At 44.0% G+C, this 18,952-nt stretch overlaps 1 protein-coding gene across 1 annotated transcript; it reads left to right on the top strand.

Moving 5' to 3' along the window:
* Positions 1-510: 510 nt before the first annotated feature.
* LOC311518423 (uncharacterized protein) lies at positions 511-14,087 on the top strand. The gene is made up of 8 exons (XM_084624239.1): positions 511-2,774; positions 4,122-5,855; positions 6,952-7,017; positions 8,765-8,865; positions 10,092-10,156; positions 10,888-11,039; positions 11,335-11,487; positions 12,964-14,087. The coding sequence occupies exons 1-8, from the start codon at positions 545-547 to the stop codon at positions 13,296-13,298; spliced, it is 4,836 nt and encodes a 1,611-aa protein (XP_084480365.1). The 5' UTR covers positions 511-544; the 3' UTR covers positions 13,299-14,087.
* Positions 14,088-18,952: the final 4,865 nt, after the last annotated feature.

Here is an 18,952-nt window from a genome sequence, read left to right as displayed (position 1 = left end):
CACAAATGATGATAAAATCCTATTTCAAGGAGTCTCTTCATTAGTAGAAAACACTGTAATTTATGCTTGTTGGAACAAGAAGATTCATGTCTTTGCCACCTATGCCCGGGCTGTCCATGTAGTATTTCTGATTAAGTATTCTTCAAACCCTAGAAAAAAATACTTTAAAGGAAAGTATTATATATTCAAACACCGTGACATTGATTCCTCTTCTGACGATATCTTAGTTTCTCAAGCCCCTATTCCAACATCAAAGAGAACTAGTCACAGCACTCCCAGATCTAACAAAGTATCAGTAATATACCATGGAGAGATTTCAGATGATACAAACGTTAGTACAGCTTTAAGTACTGAGAATCTTAACAAAAGCCTTAACAAGACAACTGTACTTAATAACACAGGGTTATTACAGGTAGGGGGTGAAGGTCAAAATCTTGAAGTTCTTGAAAGTTCTCTTCAGCTTAAACTTCAGCATGAAGCAAAGTCTCAACTTTTAAAAACAGAAGCTCATAGCTTGCTGGAGTCTCTTCATTTGTCTACATCAATGGACAAAGAAAAGAGTCTTGGCATAGGAAAGTCTTTTGGAAGCCTACCTCAATCTGCTGTACCTGATATCTGGGAGTTGAGACCCGCAGAGTGTGAAGAAGTCCTGGTAGACTTTAGCCAGGTGTACAGGCCAAAAAGTCTTCCAGGCTTTCTTTCTGAGACTTCTTACTTAAGTGTTTCTCATCTAACTGAACCCTTGAAATCGATGGAGTTAGAAGGACCAGAAAGCAGAATGTCCTTTTTACTCACTAGTTTGAGGCAAACTAATATGGAAGATTTACAACTGAATATAAATCCAACACCTCTGAGTTACCCTGTCCTGGCCTCATATTTGCATTCCGTAGCCCATGACAGAGTGGAAACCATAGGAGACAAGAATACTGGCTCTACCCCTTCCCAAAGTCTCAGCAGGGTTACCTTGGTGAAGGATAATCTTTTGCAGTCCAACATCTTGGCTTATAAGGTGGTGAGCAGTCCCAGTGATAGCCTTGTGAAAGGTTTTCTGCCTAGCCTCCGAATGACCAGTCAGGATCAAGTTGTGCTTGGTGATCAGTCACAACCTGAGACAAGGGGAATGGATAAAGCTGGAAGTTACCAAATAAGCTCCACTCAGAGGATCAGTGGAGAGAAGTCTGTAATTGAACTGGATCTGAGAACAACTACCCTCAAAAATATTAACCCTCTTGATGTTTCTGTTCTGGAAAGTTCTATGGAAGTCACTGATCAGCTGAAAATCATGTTGGTTACTGCAGCACCATATGGTTTGTTAGACAGTGAGTACCATTTGAGGCTCCAAAGCAGTCAACATGTGGATTCAGCTTCTACAGAACTAGAAAGCATCCTTCCAAGTACAGAAGTGTCCCTGCATCAAGCTGCTAAAGTAAATGTGTCAGAGGTGCTCCATTTGGGTATGAAAAGCAGCCAGCAGGTGGGCCTGGTGATGGAACTGGAGCCTGTTCCAAGTACCGAAGTTTCTCTTCCTCCAGCTGCCTCAGAGCTCATCCCAAGTATAGAAACCTCCCTTCCTGTTTTCCTCACAGAACTGGAGCCAGTCATCCCCTTCCCACATACAGAACCATCCCTTTCTCCAGCTGCCTCAGAACTGGGCCCTGTCCTCTTCCCAAGCACAGAAGTGTCCCTTCCTGTTTTTTCCACAGAAATGGGGCCTGTCACCTCAGCGCTGGAGCCTGTCACCCCTTTCCCAAGTACAGAACCATCCCTTTCTCTAGCTGCCTCAGATCTAGGCCCTGTCCTCTTCCCAGGTACAGAAGTGACCTTTCCTCTGGCTGCTATGGAACTGGAGCCTGTCATCCCAAGTAAAGAAGCGTCCCTTCCTCCAACTGCTCAGAGAGCTAGTGCACTTAGAACCAAGCTCCATTTGAGAACAAAAAGCGGCCGGTACATTGACACTGACACAGAGCTAGCTCATATCCCTCTAAGTACAAGAGTGCTGCTTCCTCCAGCTGCTGAGGAGGAGGACCTGTTGGAAGGCAAGCCTCGGTCAAAGCCACACAGTGACTGCTATGGGGCTCTAGCTGCTACAGAATATAGACATGCCCTCCCAAGTACAACACAGTCTCTTAATTTCTTTCTTCAGGAAAAGAAAATCGGTGTCCAACAATCAACACTGAAAGGTGAGAGAGAGAGCATCCATGAGGCAGAAACTGCACAACCTGGAAAGGCTGAGGAAAGGAATTTCATCACAGACTTCATCACTGGCACCTTCTTCTCAGACACAACTCGGCTGCAAGCCTTAAAACCAGAACCTGAGCTTGGGCTCCTCAGATCCGAGGGCCATACAAGTAACCTTTCTCCTGTAACAGAGAGCCTTCCTAAAACCCCCTTAGTGGGAACGAGGCCAACTAGAGTAAAGCAAAATGAGCTCATGTTTAAAACTGGCCTTATAGCCTCTAGCCCTAGGGCTACTCCACCTCTGGAGCACATAGCCATGAATAATAAAGTTAAAATGACTGAGCCTGTAAAGGAGATGAGTAACACCCCACTGAAACACACATTCCCAGATACCACGAAACATCACAAAGTGCAGCAAACCACTGAGTGGAGCAATGCCTCTCGGAGCTCTGCTACTGCATCTAGTCACGCTCTGACTCCAGCTGAGAAACGGGCACCAAAAGAGAGCGTAGATTCACATTCTTTCCAATCCTCTTCTGCTCGCGCACCTGAGAATGCATCAACTTCAGAAGCAAGAGTCCCCCTGAACTATATTGGTATGTTTAACATTTGCTGTGTATCTAGGTAAATTTTTGCTGTCTCTTGGTTTAAATCATGAGTAACCATATGGTTGGGTTGAGGAGTGGGGGATACTGTGGATTCTGTAGCCCTCTGCTGTTATAACTACTTAGCAGTACTACAGCATGATATTTGATGCTGAATTAGAAGTTTCTGATGTTGAATGCTTATGGCTGCCATGCAAAGTATGCAATTACCAGCTTCCCATTATTCTTGTTAATGAGATCAATTCAGCAGATGAGTCCAAGAGAAATCTTGAAAAATAAGGGTTTCTTTGCACTAAATACATTATCGTTTAGGAATTCTAATGACTGAGATTCAGGAACTGACATCCTGGCTCAAGTCTAAAGCAACAGTCAGGGAGTTGTGGTTTTGAGTTTCATTTTGTAACTAGGCAACCCATGTGCCAAAATTCTTCCTCCCTCCCACCAGTCCGAAGGGCAACATGTCCCCTTTTGACTGCCCATCTTGATTGGTTCTAATAGAATAACAACTTTGTTTGTCTCTCTCCAATCTAATTTTGGACTACAGTGTTCTTGTGACTCATGACTGGCATTACTGGAAGCGTGATCATTTATGTCCTCTTGTGATCACCAAAAAGGGTGCTCGATGAGCTCTATATTCTTCCTGCCCCTCTGCAGACGTCTCATCTTCCCACCAATCCTGGGAGTGTGAGACTCGTTTGAACTTATGTTGTTCCTCACCAATCCTGTCTTGGGTGTCAGTGGCAAAGTTTCTTACACTAAAACCTCTTTGCTACTGCCAGATCCTGATGACCTGGGGGACAAATTCTTGCTATCCAGCTGGCATGGTTCTTGGTGGATATTGCCAATATTAAATGGAGTTGGCTGAAGAGCAAATAGTTGAGTAACTTGATTTATTTCAATTCATCAAGCAAATGATTTACCCAGCAGTCTGTCCAACTATAGAGCTGGTGAAACAATTAAAAATTAGACTGACAAATTGCCTCTGGTCATAATTAATGGTTAGGGATAGAGCTGGTCAAAATTATTTATTTTTTCTTCAAAATTAGGAAGGAGTAACTGAAAAAACAGTGCAGAGACCTGGCAGAGCCATACTGGTTTGCATAGCTAACAAAGAGCCCCAGTAATAGTTTTATTCCCTCTTTAAACTTTTTTTAACAATTTAAAGCAGGAGAGAAGGTAGAAAAACAACGTAGCAGTAGGAATGCACTCAGACAGGTCTCTTTCTATGATGGAAGGAATTGGCTTTGCTTGTAAACAAGGTGGGTTTTTTAAAGTTTCTACAATGAAAATTGATCTTCATTTTTTCTTTTCCTTCCACATGTTGTCCTTCCTCCTCAGTGCCAGAATTACCTTGGTTGTTGCTGTATCTTCCTATAAGAAGTTGCCACGTCACCTTGAAAGATGAAATTGGGACATTTTCCCCGCCAGCACATAGTGGTATTCAAACCAACATTTGGTGCAACTGGACCATTTGGGCAGGCCCCCAAAAACACATCCTGATTTACATAAAGGGATTTCAGGGGAAGGACGATTGTGATGAAAACACAGATAAAATAATTTTTCAAGGGGTCTCGTCAAGTGTGGAAAGAAAAGTAGTTTATGCTTGTAAGAACCAAGGTACTCTGATCTTTGCTACTCAGGCTCTGGCTGTCCATGTTGTGTTTCTGTCCAAGGGCAATCCCTTAAACCATGAACGCAAATATTTCAAAGGACAGTATTATGTATTCAAAGACTATGAAACTTCAGGATCTACAAATGATACTCAAGAGCCAGTTCAGAAAACAACTAGGAAAACTAAGTACGGCAGTATCCGATTCTACCCTAAATCACCCATAAAACACTACAGAGGTCTTCTGGATTTTGTAAAGACCAGCACAGCTCATAATGAAAATCAACTGCTTAACAAGCTGCCTATGGTTGACAAAGAAGGTTGGGACAAAAATGGAAGCTCAACGAGACTAGAAGCTTTCTTAAGGTTTGTTCTTGAGAACAACACCCACATCCCTCTCTTAAAAGACATGGACATGACCTTCAGGACTCATGACCTGAAGTGGCAGCAGTTTATGAAATCTTTGGGTAATGAAAACAGTAGTGGAAAGTCAGAACGTTTTTCTTCCCTCGTGGTAACTCCAGCATTAAATATATTGAGGCTAAACATCCAAAATAAAGAGCAAACTATTGCTTTTGGTAAACTTATGCACAGGCCAACAATCCACTCGAACCTGCTCTCTGAGCCTCTGCATTTAAAGGAGCCCATGAAATCTGTGGAGATGCGAAGTGTCAAAACAACAAAGTCAGTAGGACCCCAGCACAGCTCAGCTGCTTTCTGGAGTCCAGCTAGTATGGAAGACCTACAGCCAGATGCAAGACAAGCTGTAGATAGAAATTCTACTCCTCAACGTGGTTTGCAATCTCTGCAGGGCACATGGGAAGAGCAGAGCATTCGAACGACCTCCTCTCAAAGCTTTAGAGCTGCATCGATCAAAGACAGAGAGGTGCTCCAGTCAAACTGTGTGAACAATGAGACAGTGGTCAGGCATCCTGCTTTTGCGGAAGACTTCCAATCTAATGCCAGGCTGAGCAGGGATGGTCAAGAAATAATTAGTCAGCTAAAGCATGTGACTAACTCTGAGAGAAGCATTAAAGACCATCATATTGAACATCAAACACACAGAAAGGGAAATGACAAAGGTGATCTGTACTCAAAGCCAGCTTCTGTCCTCAAAAATGTTAAACTTAACGTTGAGCCTCTTACTTTGGGAATGCTTAAGAAAGTTCTCAAAACAGAGTCCATCATGGTTACTGTTGCCCTACACAACACACTGGATGTCCCTAGCAGTTACCACGCAGAGACCACTGCTGCTGAATTCAAACCTGTTCTCCTGAGCAGCACCAGAAGCAGCCCATTGGGAAAGACAGCTGCTGCTACTGCACACCTTGGCATTCCAGTAACTCAAGACCAAGAACCTCCACTGATCATGAGCACAAAATCACATCTTTCCTATCCCTCTTCTGGTGGGGTATCAAAGGACAGTGCATCCTTGAAAATAGAGCATGAAAAAGATTCCTTTGGTAAGTAAGCAAACTTTATATGGTTAGATTTTTTTCTGCTTGGATTGGCAGATGTATAGTATGTTAAGGCAATAGCCCAGACAGTGATTCTAGTGTCTATGGGTGTGGCTTTTTTATTGTGTCTGAAAGATGCTTCCTGTCAGGGTCAGAAATAGCTTTGAGAAGTGTTGAATGACTGGACGTGAAGATTTTCACCATCCCTATTGCTCTGAATGTAAACCACACATCCCCCTTTACACCTCTTCTGTGCCTAGCTGTATCTGAAGAAGGAAGGTTTTATGCACTAGACATCCACATTCTTCTCTCAGCCTTTATAGTGTTTCACAGGACTTGGGCCTACATTTCTGCCATACTTGTTGAGATTCTTATACAGCCTATCCACAGTTAAAACTGCAAAAGTCTGCATTTGTCAGCTTGTTTTCTTGCCTCACCTCCACTAAAACCCACACTTTCACTTGCCTCAATTCACAGGTTTGGTTTGTAACTGATGGGGTTTTTCCTACTGAACTTCATAACTGACCTCTTAAGTGGAGGCTCACTAGAGTATTCAAAAATTTTGAACACTCCTGCCACTTCATGAGGTGGGGAGAGAATTTAAGGCATGCCTTATGGTGCCCTGCAGTCTGGATTACAGGAGCATAAATATGCTGTAGCTCCCCCATGTGGTTGCTGTAGGTGTGAATGTAAATTTGCACTAACTCTTTAACTCTAAACTGTGGGGCAGAGTAGACCTGCCCCTAGTTTACTGGCCTCTCATTGTGAAGATCCAGCACATGGTACCAGACTCTACTTGATAAGTAGAATGTCTGTGTTTAGAACAGTGCTATGGCACAGCTGCCCTAGCAAGTTCAAGGGAACACTGGAAAACCTCTTTAGGTGTTCAGTGTGTAACTGGTCTTTTTTAGACCATCTCAGGACTCTTCATTACAGAAGCACCTCAGACTGTAACCTGATCACTAGGCCTATTCTTTATAAAGCATCACTAGCACAAATGGCCCTTCTGTTAAAGGTATAAGTGAATTATAAAACTGCATTCTTCCCTTTCAGCCTTCCTCAACAGCTACTAAATTAGCCTTTCTCTCTTTCACCCCGACAGATCTGGCTTCTATCTTCACATCTCTTGAAAATGATACCATGTTGGAGTCCCAGCACAATCCTGGAGGTAACTGACTTGGGCAGGGGAAGTGTGTTATCATGGGTGAGGTTCTGAAACATGAGACCAGCATTAACTTCTGATCAGAAACCAGATTAAAGATGCGGGGGGGGGGGGAATTAATCACTTGCTTTCAGCTAATAGTCCTAAATTGTAACAACTGAAGACTCGTCAGGGTTTTCTTCTTACATAGGAACAATAAAATTGTATTGTGTACACTACAGCAGAATACAATGCACTCTATAACTAATAAAAAGCAACTGATACATCTGGGGATGAGGGGGGAAGGAGAAAGGGAGCCTGTATGTGACATTAGCAACCAACTTGTTCCTTTAACATTCTTTGTCTCCTTGGAAACAATTTCTCTCCCTCCTCCTTTTGTGAGTTTATCTGCTCCTGTTGCTTATTCCTCATCTGGAAACAATCCTCCCTAGAGCTCCCCCATTTAGTTATATTTAGGAGGTTGACTCCATTTGGGGAATTGACAGCTATCCTCAAACTCCAAAGGAGCACAGGTCCAGTAAGTAGGACTTCTCTGCAACGAGAGAGAGCTTATTAAGTGGAACGTACCTAGTGGAATGTGCTTTTGGGGGATCAATACCTCTAAGCACCAAGCTGTGAGTTTTTGGTGTTAAAACTAGTGCCCGGTCGTTAGTAGTTTGTGCAGTGTGCCGATGGACCTTCATTTGATGTGCTTTCACTCATTGGAGGTATCTGATCTCAGTGGGAACAGGATAGGGTGACAGATGCTTAGTCGCTCATCTGTGCCTTTTTAAAAAGGAAGTCTTGCTTGCTTATGTTAAAGATCCCAAAGCATGATTCCTAAGAGTAGGCTTATTAATTAGAACTGGGTAGATACTGCAAAAATCTTCCCTATGTACTGAAGAACTAGCCTCAGTTGTATTCATGCACTTGTTAGCAGTCGAATGAATGAATGGCAGTTTCACACCAGCCTGACTGTTGGGAGACCGCAGATTTAATCTCTTGACTTTCAAGAGCATTTGAACACCACTTGCTGGCCATGAATTTGAGGCAGAAACCCAATCAAATGATGCTTATCCAGTTGGGGAACAGATATAACCACCTGTGCCTTGCATGACCAAAAGCACCTAAAAAACCCACTATAGAGTCAGATTGTGAGCAATAAACCAAAGAACCAACCTGCAAAAGTACAGTCCAAATCCTATTTTTTTCCTAATCTACATTCATATATGAAGAAGGTAAATGTCATTGAATAAACATACATGTAACACACATGCATTCAGGTAGTCTTCATTTTGGCATCCTATCCAAATTGCAGTTGCAGCATTCTACCTACCGAAACCACCCTCTGTGCAGCTTTACTTGAGAAGAGCCAACGTATCGGTGTTAAACAGCTTGTCATCCCAAATGAGACTGTATTGTTGGTCATGAGTGGAGAGATACAGATTCACTCAGAAAGGTTACTGACTCTAATTTAGAGTCAAAGTGTAAATACTTGCCATAACACTAATATTACTGCATAATAGTAACCGAACTTGTGAGTGTCTCAAACATTTTGTTCTGTCTTTGGCACAACTTTTAAAAGCATCAACCTAATATGGGACTGACTTATTCAAGAATGTTCTTGGCTTAGCTCTTCTGGCTGCATTCTAGCCCCCTGCTGTGTGTGTTGGCAGCCACAGAACAGTTACTTAAATCATAATTACACCACTACATTCAGTACAATTGCTAAGGTATTTGCTAAGGTCTTATTGGGTTTTATTTCTTTTGACAGATGTCTTGTTTGAAGTAACTAGTGAAATTGAACACAAGGGATGGATCCCACATAGTGGAGATGAGCTGAAAAAGGCTCTCATGGAATCCATTAAGCTTCACGTAAGAGGGATGTGTTCTACTAAACTGCTTTGAGACAAGATCATCAGAGCGCTCTGTGGCTCTCTGATATCCCAGCTTTCACATCCAGAGGCCTTCTAAATGCCCCTTCCTGGGCGTCCTGCTACCATATGCTAATTTTGTTCCAAAACTAACCCTGTAGTGTCCATTTCAGTGTCTTGCCTCAGTGTTTCTGACAGTGCTTAGTCTATAGTAAACTTTCAAAGTACTATAAAATTACAAGTTGATTAGAATATGATACAAAGATAAACGTTCAGACAAAAGATCAGCTGACGGCCTTAACACCATTTTTTAGAAGGAATTAGCTGCTACCTAACTTACGGAGAGCAGACCTACAAACATTTGCCTTTAAGGCCGCTACACGTGGCTGTTTGAAGAGACACCCTGTTCCTCTATAGGCATGAAGTTCTACCTGGTCAGTTCTGTGCCTAGTGTCTGAAATGCAAGACCCAGCCATAGGTCATATACTCCAGGTTGGGTAAAGTGGCTCCACTGAGGATTTATACTGACTTGTGCTACTGCTATAGGTGCCCTAATGTAGACTGGCAAAGCTGCTGTCTTCGGTGGGCACAGCTTATCTAGCGTCAAGCACCAAGAAGTCCCCCGCCCATGCTGATAGCGGCTTTACTTGTCTTTGCTAGGGGGTTTGCACCACTGCAGCCACTCCAGTGGCTAGCTAGCTGATGGCTGGAACTGGGCAAATTCCCACTGAAGAGAAGACAGCTGTGTTAATGCCAAACACTGAGAATCTAACAGTCCCCTCCTAGCCAGCCTCATTGCAAGGAAGAAATGGGTACAGAATCCTCCTGGCCTACTGTTTGAAGTCAAAACAGCTGCCACATATTTACTACATAATTTAATATTTTCTGAGATATGGTACTGGAGGGGGGGGGGGGAGTTAAAATTCCCCCTGCCCTTCACATATTGCTGTATGGGAGTCCAAACTAAAGTGAGGTGGGGAGTGGTCTGGCATGGAAAAAGTTGAGAACTAGTCTAGGGGACAGGTGTCCTGCATTCTTTGGAACACTCCTCTTAGATTGGTGACTAACTTTTCTTCCCCAGGCAGCCATCCCATCTGTAGAACCACTAAAATACAGACCTCTATCTTTGTAAGGAAGTCTGTTTAGAGTAGGCTTGACCACAGTACTTGGCTAAGCATTGGCCATCCCCTTATGAAAATCAACATTCTGCATTCTGTTCTTTTGCAGATACAAAAGAACCTGAAACTCTTGGTAAACAAAGTCAATGAAATCAAGTTAAAGGAGATCAAAAGGTATGGCTGGCTGACTATAAATCCAATACTGGGTGACACCTACACCCACTCAAAATCACTTAAATGCAATTGATGCAATGCCTTATCTAGAACTGTCCTTCATAAAAGGGAAATGTAGATGCTAGTTATCTGCTCTAACTTCACCATCCCTCCTCCCATCTACCAATGATCTAGCAAGACTTCTACTTCAGATTGCAAATATGGCTTTTCCTTTGAGTAGGAAAATAGTGTGGCACAGAGGCTTTATTGGTGTGGATTAAAATAGAATGATTCTAAAAATCCCTCGCAGTTTCCAGTTGAAATTTCACACATGGTGGTAGTAGAAGGCCTCTGAGGGCAAGTTGTATGTGGTGTGGTTTTTTGTTTGTTTTTGGTTTTTTTTACCCTTTCAAGGACATCAGATAAACCAAGTTAAGGCTGGTTGAGACTGAAAGCTGTTTAATGGCAGGTCTGTGGCCTAGCAAAAAATGAGTCTAGTGGTTTCAATCCAGCTCCACGTGGAGGGGTGTCTCAATCACCACTCACCAAGAGTTGAAAGGGAAAATGACAAACTCCCCTCCCCTGTAGAAGTAGTCCCTCTAGGGCTGAGACCTATATTCGAGGAAGAATCCAGTACTTGATCTGTAGATAAATGGAGAGTGACTTCCTGCTATGGAACCCAGTTCAGTAATATATATGCAGATGGACATTTCTCTTCTCAGCTTAGCTGAAGTTACTTTGCTTTAATGCAGGACAAATGACCTAAAATCAACATTCACTTTCTGGTTACACTTAAAATCAGAGGAAAGGAATATGTCTGTTTTACTCCATTCTCAACTGAATGATCTCATTGGCAAATCTGTAGAAGCTGAGAAGTTGCAGATGTCTTTATTGTCAGTTAGAGGTATGTGCTTTGCATTATTGAACTGTTTAAAGCTGCTGCTGCTCCTTGTAATAGGCTTTACGGTCAACATGATAGATCTGGCTTGTGGGAAAAGGAGAGCTTGAATAAAGTTGGTTTGGATCACTGTATGTGTAACTTGGTTCTTATGTAGCCTTTACATTTAAAAAAAAAAACTTGGATTGGGGTGGGAATAACACATTAGTTCAAGGTGATTGATATTTCAAGGAAATCCTCTTTTGAAGAGCACTTGTGTAGCTCTACAGTAGACTTACTGCACCTGTTCTATCCACTGCAGATGTGAATGAATGCAACTCTGGAATTGGAATGTGTGGTGATGAGGCAGACTGCCTCAATGAAGATGGTACTTACTTATGTCGCTGTAAAAAAGGGTATGAAGATCGCTCTCAGACGAAATCTGGAGAGCTGTGCGTCCGCATTCCACAATCAGGTAGAGGAGACAGATGAGCAAGTATAATTCTTTCTTTGAATAGTGCTGCATCTTAAATATGCAGCTTCGTGCTCTTGTATTTGAAATGGTATTAAAGTACTATCTATATATTAGAGCACAACAACTGAATGAATTAATAACAATTGTTCAACAACATATGCCAAAGGAACTCATGGCCAGACGCTTACTGTGAAATGCTCTCCAGGTCTGAGTGGCAAAAACTGTTTAGCCACTTACTGTGTAAAATAGTATTTCTCTCTGGACTTTAGTCCACATTGCCTTGGAATTGTTCATATTTTAGTGGAACTCTGCAGATGACAGCGAGAAAGGGGTTCAGATTCTTCCAGTGTGGACACCACTCTCTTTGGCATGGTTGCATAAGGCAAAACAGATCATGGGTCAGATTATAACGAGTTAGTTAATCTAATCACTTTGAATAATTGTAAATTGTTAATTTAGCCCCTTCCTTTGTTAGCTAACTCTTCACAAATTGACTTCTGAAATGTTCATAAATATTTGCCAAACAGTTTACAAAACTAGCTGGCCAGATGCCTTTGCCAAAAACAAAAAAGTCAAATGAAATTGTGCCCATATTCATAAATCCCTTTATTCAGCCAGTTCTAATTATAACCAAACTACCTTTTCTGTTTATATTGAATCTTTTCCAAAACTAACAAGAACAAAATGTACTCTAAACATTTCAGTGGGATTTGTAGGGAATAAATGGGCAGTTGAAATCAATGCCCATGTACTACTAGGCAAGCTTTCCTCTCCCCTATGAGAACTAGAATAGATAAATTGGGTCTCAAACTGTAATGGATTGTAAGTATTGCTGGTGATTTCTGCCATTGGGGCTCTACCCCATTAAGAGAATCAGAGTAAAATATTCTGCTGGATCTGGAAACCATTCCTAGATCTAAATTCTTCTGCCAAATAGAGGATTGAAATGAGGAGACAACTGCCTTTGTCCCAGACTACATAACATGCATCACCGTAAGAATCTGCAATTGGACTTCTTTGCAGCTGCAGCAGAGCATAGAGCAGCTGGTTCAAAGGTGCCTGTAATTAATGAGTAAACATACAGTTAATTGACTTAGAAGCCAAAGTCCCATTCATATTTTTCCCCAATAGCTCCAAAGGGAGACAAGGTGGGTTAGGTAACATCTTTTATTGGACCAACTTCTACCTCCTCCACCTGATCGCTAATATCCTGGGAACTGCCACAGCACTGCATGCACTAATGTCGCCAAAATCACTTTTTTGAAAATGGAATGTGAGCTATTGAAAGTCAATAGGACTTTGGCTCCTAAGTCACCCTGCTTTGGAAAGTCTTACCTAGTGTGATTGCAGTGTAGGGTCATTCTGAATGTGATTTTTGCCTTCAGACTAAAATCTCCACCTGCAGTTAGCCTCTCAACACAGACCCATAAACTATGGTGTGAGGCTGAATATCTAGACTGTCATCTTTCTTTTTAGGTATTGGTGGTTTCTTCAGCTACATGGAAATTCTGGTAGGTACTACAGTATTCTTCATCTTCATCCTCGTGGTGGTGGCAAGCAGTGTGTGCACAATACTCAGGAAAAGACCCACAAAGGACTCCTGTATTGAGGAGCCTGTTGCAAGTGGGACACCTTCAGCACAGTCTCAACTGCCTGTATCTTCTATTGATCTGAGTACCCTTGGTGATCACCTGGTTCTAGACCCCTTCCGGCCAAAGCTCCGAGCCAAGCCCCCAGAATGGACATCACAAGTGCGAACCAACCCAACTGAGACTTATAGAATCTCCATTGAACAGTCTGAACGTTTGTAAAGCAAACCTATGCTGAAAGTTTGGTTTTTTTTCCCTACTGATCACCTCTTATTTACAATTCATGAGCTGAAATAGCCTATTCCCTTCAACAGAACTTGAACAATCCTGTATCTCCTTCACTTGTTTCTGTTGGCTGAAGTGAATAGTGCTGTGGCTCAAAGAATTTATTTTAGTTCTTGGTGGGATACTTGAACCTTGTATTGTCTGGTTTCATATCTCTGATTCATTGTTGTAACTTGCAGAAACAACTCCTTCAAACAGCTGGCCTGTAAATAAAGTTGGTATCTCACTATGCATGGAAAATGTACACCTTGTGTGCTATTGGTATTAGATGCAAGGAGTGGGGAAGGATGGAAGACTTCAGTTAGAGGGGAAACCTGTAAAGAATTATAGTTTAAGCAAGTTAACTGCCTCTCAGTTGACTTATTTGCTTAACAAGAACCAGAAGTAAATTAAAGCAGTACCTGGGAATCTCTTAACTGTATTGCCCTTGGTCTTCCTGCTACCTGCTTTCTTTTTTCTTTTGTTTTTGTTACCTAGGCACTCTGCAGTCTACCTTGCTTTCTTTGCCATCCAACCTAATCCTCCTATGCATGCTCTAATGTAAAACAGATTTAATTACATAAATGTGGTGTCTTTATAACAAATGTCCCATCTAGTCTTACCTTTACACTCTAGCTGTACAGAATTCCAGCTTTATCATTTTAAATTAGAACTTCATAGAAATGACTTGTCTGAAAATATGTTCATGAAATTTTTATGGTTTTTTTTGGGGGGGCTGAGATCCTACTTGAGGGGGGTTGTCTTTGTTATGTCTTATCCTTGTCATTACACTAGAATAAAATAGACTTTAAAAAATGACTGCAAATTAATTGTGAGGCCTGAAGGTAATGAGGAAATAGGCCTGTAAGGCTATTCTTTTGTTGGAGCTGCTCAGGCTTTGTAAGCTTGCTCTTATCACACCCTATCTATCTGATCCAGTTTCACTGTGGATGGCAGTGCCTTGTGCTGGGCACAGTGACTGACTAGTGCTAATAACAAGGTTAAGTTGTGAAAGGAAAAAGCTGGGCTAGTGATCTGGAGAACCTGCTGCAGTGAGCTAGGCTCCAGCCCAATGCCTGATGTTTTGAGTACACTGATGCCATGTTCTAGCTTGTTCTGTGGAGGAAAGCAAGTCTCTCATTCCCTGGGCTGTGTGACAGGGCAGATCTAGTCCTCTCCCAAGGGGACTAGAAGACACGGTAGGAGGAAAGAGCCTATCCCCACCCTCGCTATTCAGAAGGAAGGCCCCCCCCCCCCATCTGACCTTTAAATAGGGCTTCTGAGCAAGTGCCCTGACTCTCATAAGTGCTCGGTGCTCCTTGACCACCATGGGAGTAGGGACTAGCTCAGTGCTTCCTCCTAAACTACTTCACTTATTTAGAAGCTTGACTCGTGACCTTGCTGTTCTTGGCAAAGAGATACAAGGTACCTGTAAGGCACTCAACTACCACAGAGTTGAGGACTGTGTGGTTTTTTAAAAAAAAAAAAAACATATCTGGGGCACAGTGATATGCCCTAACATGAGCTTCTGCTCTGTAACACGTAGTATGCCTACGGTCATGTCAGATGCCAATTACCTAGAGGTTTTAAAGCCAAAATTGTACTTAATTCTTCTATGCTGAAGTGTAAAAAAAAAAAAAACTTCAGTGGATTCTAGTAGGGCCTAGTTCTCCCTTTTCCTACCTCTCAAATGGCATTAAATCTACTCAAATACTATTTCTCATCTTTATCTAACTCTATTTGAATGTTTTCTTGTGGAAAGCTCATAATTGCACTGAAATTCTATGTCATACCACTAGAGGTCAGTATTTTCCACAGGAAAAAATCACCGGCTGTATACTTTGATCGGCTAGTAGGGCACAGTGCTGCTTCGATGGTGCTTCCTGTGCCTAATAACTTGGAAATGCACTTCAATCTCCTTCCTTTCAAGGAGGAGGGAAAGGATGGTTAACGATCAGCATCCCATCACAAAGATCCTACCTCTGAAACAAGGACCATCTCTTTGTTTGGACATTGAGGCCAGCCCTGGGAAAGGAGCACCCATGCTGGGATACCACTCAACGTAATGTTACAGCTACTGTTGCACTTTACTTCAACTATTTTATTCTTTCAGGTGGCAACCATATATCCTGGTATCGTTCCATGGTGGTCTGTGACGGACTCTCCTAGGTACTAATGCAGTGCACAGACATGCTGCCTGCCCACTTTTAATCAGTCAGGATTGTGTGTTCACAAACACTTGAACTGGGGTGAAATACCACAGGTGACTCTCGGGAAGAGTGTCTGAGGTTTTCTGACATGACGCTTATAGGAGTGTGATATGAAAGCCTCATCCAAAAATGGAGGTGGCCTAATCCGCTCTGTCTGGTAAGTTGGCTGAGTGGTGTCTTTGGTGCAAGGTGACTGCATTCCTTTGGTGTAAAAGGCTAGTTCAAGTTACTTTGTGCTAACACGAGAGCTCCTGCCCAACAAGGTGGACTGAGCAGTTCTAGTTGCTTCCTCCCCACCCTGGCGTTCATCCCATTCTGAATTCGTTATTGGATATTGCCTGTGGTTTGGCAATAAGTGTAGACTATACCTGCCCATTAACTAACATTGCATTTGCAGACTATCTTCTATGTGAAGTATTTATAGGGTGACAAGGTCCTGTTTTTAAAGGAACAGTCCCCTATTTAAGCCCTCCTGCAGGTGTCCTGACTTTTTTTTCTTAAAACACAAATTGTTGCAGATTTTCTGTCTTCCCCCCTGCCCCCACCCCCTCACTACTGGTGAGTACCCAGCTTGCCAGTCACTTGCCCACCAGCCATGAGTGGTGGGGTCCATTGGTTGGTTGACAAGGGGGTTGGGGTGCAAGGCTGGTGGTGGGGCAAAGCTGCAGCAGGCAGGGCTGCCCCCTCCCCCTGCTGCCCCCTCACATAGCCCCCCGCTGCCTGTCAGCTCTCAGGCAGCAGGGCCCCAGCCTGGTTCTGGCTGTGAGCTGCAGTGATGGGGGAGTGCAGGCAGAGGCCAGCTCTGCGTCGCCTCTGCTGCCCACCTATGTGCCCTTTATGTGCTTCCCCCTCTCGCTATCCTCTTCCCTGCTTTGCCCCCCTCCAGCTCCGCTGCTCCTCCCTACCCCCCTAGGTGGGGCGTGTCCTGCTCTCAGAGTTGTGCAGAGAACCAGCCCCTGCGCGGAGCGCTCAGCTCACCAACAGCCTGGCCGGCAGGCTCCTTCCTTCCCCCGCTGCCTGGGGCTGGGCTGGTGCCCCAGGAAAGCCCAAGACCCGCCGGCCCAAGGCACAGGCTAGGAGGAGCCGAGGCCTGCATGTGCCAAAGCCTGGCACAGCGCTGGCATGGGGCAGCCTCTCTGCCCCTCAGCCGAGCTCTGGAGTGAAGCGATTTCCAGCCTGATCATGCCCCAACCCTGCAGGCTCCACAGCAGCCCCCAGGGCGGGGGCTTTAGCACCTTCTTCACCTGTCTTCCCCCACCCACCCTGGGTCCTTCCCCCATGGAGCACGGGGCTGCTCTGTCCTCAGAGCACCCTCTCCTGCTGAGCCACCTCTCTGGCCTAGTTCACTGAAGCCCATGCAGTCAGGTTCCCTGGGCCATGGTGCCCAATGCATCCTTAGGGCTTAACCCCTTCCTGCCTTCACTGTAGCTGGGGGACAGGAGGCTGCAGAGTTATGTCACTGGCCAGCAGCAGGCTGGAGGTGTTAGCTGCCTTTCGACACTGTGCATGGAGGAAAGGATAAGCCAGGGAGGGGAGGAGGGAAGAGATGAGCTCTGCAAAGACACGGGCCAGGTCATCCCTCCCACTCCCCTGCGGCTGGAAGCAGCTTGCATCCCTTCCCTCCTGCACGCTGCCAAAAGGCTGTGGATGCATTGTGGTGTGAACCCTGGCAGAAATCTGTGCGGGGGGGGGGGCATGTGCCCCTGTGTGCTCCCCATGTGTTGCCTTGGGAAGATGTAGCACCAGGTACTAGGAGAGATGGTTCTGTCCTGGGGGTCCAGCATGGAGGATGAAGAGTGCCAGGCAGGGAGGGTGGGGTTGGTCAGCCTCTTCCCCCTGTGTGAGAGAGGTGTACAGGAGTGTGTGTGTGTGACCTCTCCCTGTGTGAACCCTAAAGCCTTGCAGATAAGAAGGTAAATAAAAATAATCCAGCTAAACAGTATTTTTTAGAGGCTCAGTCAACCTGATGTTAATTTGAACGTTTGTACTGCATAATTCTGATTGCCATTGAACTCACTTGAACACGAGTAATTTTACCAGGTGTCTTGTATTCAGCATAGGGGAATATGGTCACCCTATTTATTTACAAATGGTGAATCAACTCATTACCTCTGTGGGAGATAAATGTGTGTGTATTCCCATGTTACACATAAGGAAACAGGCATGGATGGCAATTGCCTGCTTTTTTCCAGATGTGCTGAGCCTGTACATGTCCCATTACAGTTAATGGAAACTGACAATCCTAAGAGACTTGCTCAAGGTCACCCAGGAGGTCTGCTGCAGAGGTTGGAAAAGAACCTCTGTCTTCTGACTTCCAAATCTGTATGTAAGCCTGGGGCCAGCCTTCCTCCTCCTCTTTAGAGGACTCGAGGAGGTTCATTAGCACAGGCTGCAAGATTCTGAAGTTTAGACCATTGCTGTTAGTCTGAATTTCCCCAGCCCCTAGCCATTTTGTGACTCTCAGGCGTGGTGGGGAGGGCAATGTGTCCCATTGCAGGGAAATGGTGATCACTTCAGCTCCTCTTGTCGGCCATCTACAAACTGCTGATTTGCTGTTTGCTCTGCAGAGGGAGCTCTGTGCTTTCCCTTCTGGCCCAAGCAAAATCCAGTTATGCTGACAGCAGCTGGCTGTAGTTAAGGGTGCTTTTGCTGAAGGGATGGGAAGAGCATGTGCAGGGACTAGGGGTTCTCATAAGTTCTTTTTTTTTAAAAAAAAAAAAAAAAAAAAGGCTTATGATAAGAGCACACGCAGTATGTGCTAGTTAACTTCATCATGACGCCAGGACAGATAACTCTCATGGGAGTGACAGAAAACGACACCAATGATATTTCAGGAGATGATTTACAGTAAGACTCAAATGTCTTCTAGGCAATGAGCTGGCATACCAGAGGTGGCTGAGGAGGCCTACCCCCACCTAGCATACCTGGTGCAGAAGATGAATAAAGTGTGCTGGGAGATTCGCCTCAAGGCAAATTAAACTTCACTCAGGTAACCTGGGAATAATACAGGATGGGGAAAATTCTCTGCAACCAGCTGATCATGGCAGTGAGTCTTCTGTCACTTAGCAAATGCACGCTGCTTCCCCTTAGACAGGTATTGTGTTTAAACATGATGTGTTTAAAATAGCAGTGTTGGTCTGACTTAAGCTAGTCTTGTGCCTTAAACTTGCTCTGCTGTTTCTGGGTATTACTACTGGTTTGAAATCTTCCAGTAAAGAAACAGGTTATCCATTAGTGGTAATGGGTGGGAGTAATCCCATGCTCATATTAACTTTCTTTGCTTGTCCCTATTTCTTAAACCCTCTCACGTTGTTCTTCATACAGTTTTTCTATATATACTTCCCCTACTGGATTGCTGGTGGGGTGCTGAGAATTCTCCCCTACTTCTGCATCACAGCCACC

The sequence above is a fragment of the Lepidochelys olivacea genome (genome assembly GCF_965140295.1).
Source record: "Lepidochelys olivacea isolate rLepOli2 genome assembly, chromosome: 3".
Taxonomy (NCBI): domain Eukaryota; kingdom Metazoa; phylum Chordata; order Testudines; family Cheloniidae; genus Lepidochelys; species Lepidochelys olivacea.
The sequence above is the reverse complement of the archived record's forward strand: the minus strand, read 5'-3'. Positions and strand labels throughout refer to the sequence as shown.